This window comes from Plasmodium fragile (assembly GCF_000956335.1).
Source record: "Plasmodium fragile strain nilgiri unplaced genomic scaffold supercont1.15, whole genome shotgun sequence".
NCBI lineage: Eukaryota > Apicomplexa > Aconoidasida > Haemosporida > Plasmodiidae > Plasmodium > Plasmodium fragile.
The window spans coordinates 144,507-146,681 of NW_012192595.1; the positions used below are offsets into that span (position 1 = coordinate 144,507).

The 2,175-nt window shown below is 43.2% G+C and overlaps 1 protein-coding gene across 1 annotated transcript; it reads left to right on the forward strand.

Moving 5' to 3' along the window:
* Positions 1-409: 409 nt before the first annotated feature.
* AK88_01693 (uncharacterized protein) lies at positions 410-1,438 on the forward strand (the record flags this gene model as incomplete). The annotated part of the gene is made up of 2 exons (XM_012479328.1): positions 410-476; positions 648-1,438. 2 exons carry the CDS (start codon positions 410-412, stop codon positions 1,436-1,438), a joined length of 858 nt encoding a protein of 285 aa, XP_012334751.1.
* Positions 1,439-2,175: the final 737 nt, after the last annotated feature.

The following is a 2,175-nucleotide window of genomic DNA, read 5'->3' on the forward strand; positions in this document are numbered from 1 at the left end:
TTTTTTTTTTTTTTTTTTTTTTTTTTTTAACAAAAAAATGTTAACCTTTTAACTGTGAAAAAATCTGAATGATCGGCCAGTTACCAAGGAAAAGGTGGAAAAAAAAAAAAAAAATTCCCTGTGTGTATATCTTTTTTTTTTTTTTTTTTTTTTTTTTTAAACTGTTTTAGCAAAATTGTTCTACCACCTCAATTGTAATTATTTCATTGGAGAACAGAAAAATGCACAAATTAGGACCATTACTTTGGCTGACCGTTACTATGCTTTGCTATGTTTCTTCTTCTGTTCTTTTCCCCCCCTTGTAACCGTTTGTCGCCCAATTTAGTTCGCCATAGCAGCAAAGCGCATGCGTCCACATGCTCGCTTCGACTTAGCCATAACAGACCAGTGCACACTGCAAAAAATATAAATGAATATCTGGCTGCACACCTACACCCTAGATGTTCCCTTCTTTCTGAAAAATGTGCGCCACACGGGTAAGTCGCCAGTCTGCTGCGTCCTCGCAAGTTGCGAATGTGCGCAGCGCTGTGGTGAATAGTGCGTACACGTACACCTCGCTTTAACTTGTTTACTCGATTTAACCGCTCCACCCCTTTAATCGCTGCACGCGCCCTACCCCATTTGCGCCACTGTGAACCCCGCCCCAGGAATCGAAGTTTTCGGGAACGAGTACACGTTCTCCATGGACGGAATCACGACATGCAAGCCCAAGAGGTCGACCATCGGGCAGTACTGCAAGAGCTATGAACTGACCTTCGTGGACATAACGTATGCCCAGTTTGCTGAAATTTTAAACGCCCTCGGAAAAATATACAGACCTAACACCTACAACTTTGTGTGTAAAAACTGCAACCACTTCTGCGATGACTTGTTTGAGTTGCTCAGTGGCAAAAGATTGTTTCATACATTTATGATTTATTCTCGGTTGGGAAAATTATTCGGCAACTTTAAGAACCTAGCCTTGTGTGGGTACATCGACTCCATGGAGCTTTCCGGCAATGACAAGGAGATGTACGTGTACGCGCTCAAGCTGTCCAAGTCGATCATACGGCGGAATAGGAACTCGCCAGTCGGAGTGGCGAGCAAATCACAGAGCGGTTTCCCCACTACCTTACCTTCCAGCTTGGCGGGAAATTTCACAAGCGGCCTGCCCAGCAACTTGCCCCCATGCTTGACGAGCGGCTTGTCTACTGTCCATTTCAACAAACCAAGCGAAGATTACTGCAGTCGATTTTGCAACCCGCCCCCGATATATGTCATCCCGTACACCCCTTACGTGAATGACTCTTGCATGGTTCAAAACGTCTCTTACGGCGAGAATACCTTTAACGGTCCCATGGACAGCCTGCCTGATGAGACGCACAAGGGGTTTTTCACGAATGGCCAATTCAGAACTATTTATTCGATTAGTACGAGTGACAGCTTTTCAATGGCATAATGGGGGTAGCTATATGATAACAAAATGGTGTGAATTTTTGCGAAGGCATGTGACACACTCCTCCGTAGGAAGACCCCCTAATGGGGGATGACCGCTTGGGCTCCTTTCTGGAGGACACGGTCACTTTTTCTCGTTTTCCTCCCTGGGGCCAAATTACAACATGCGCCCTGTAAGCCACAACATTTTTTTTTTTTTTTTTTTTAATTCAACAATTTAACACATAAACAGTGCACATCACACGTATGCCAGTTTGAGCTCCCACATAATCTACATAGCGCGTGGAGGAACTTATACTGCCGCCTTTGCTTTACAAGGCTGACTTAAAAATGGAGAATATTTAAAAATGGCGCAGCACCTGCCATGAACACAGATACACATATATGTACCCAACTAAGTTGATATTCAAGCATACAAAAACAGGCCTACCTAGGGAGATGCACACGCACGTAAACGTGCCCTGGTAGGTGGGTGAGTCAAAGGGAAGGGCACACAGTTGATAATGATGTAAGTGTTGCGCGGCGTGCACGTATATGGGTGCGAACACATGAGCTATTTAAAAAAAATAAAATAAAATAAAAAATACACACATATAGTTATATTCATATGAAAGGGACCACTTTGTACTATCACTAAAACGCCAAAGTGTTCCATTTAGGTGCATGCAGCATTCACAAGGGATACAAATAGGGGGGTTGTTTGTTAAGTCATTACTGGGATTGTTTTTTTTTTTTTTTTTT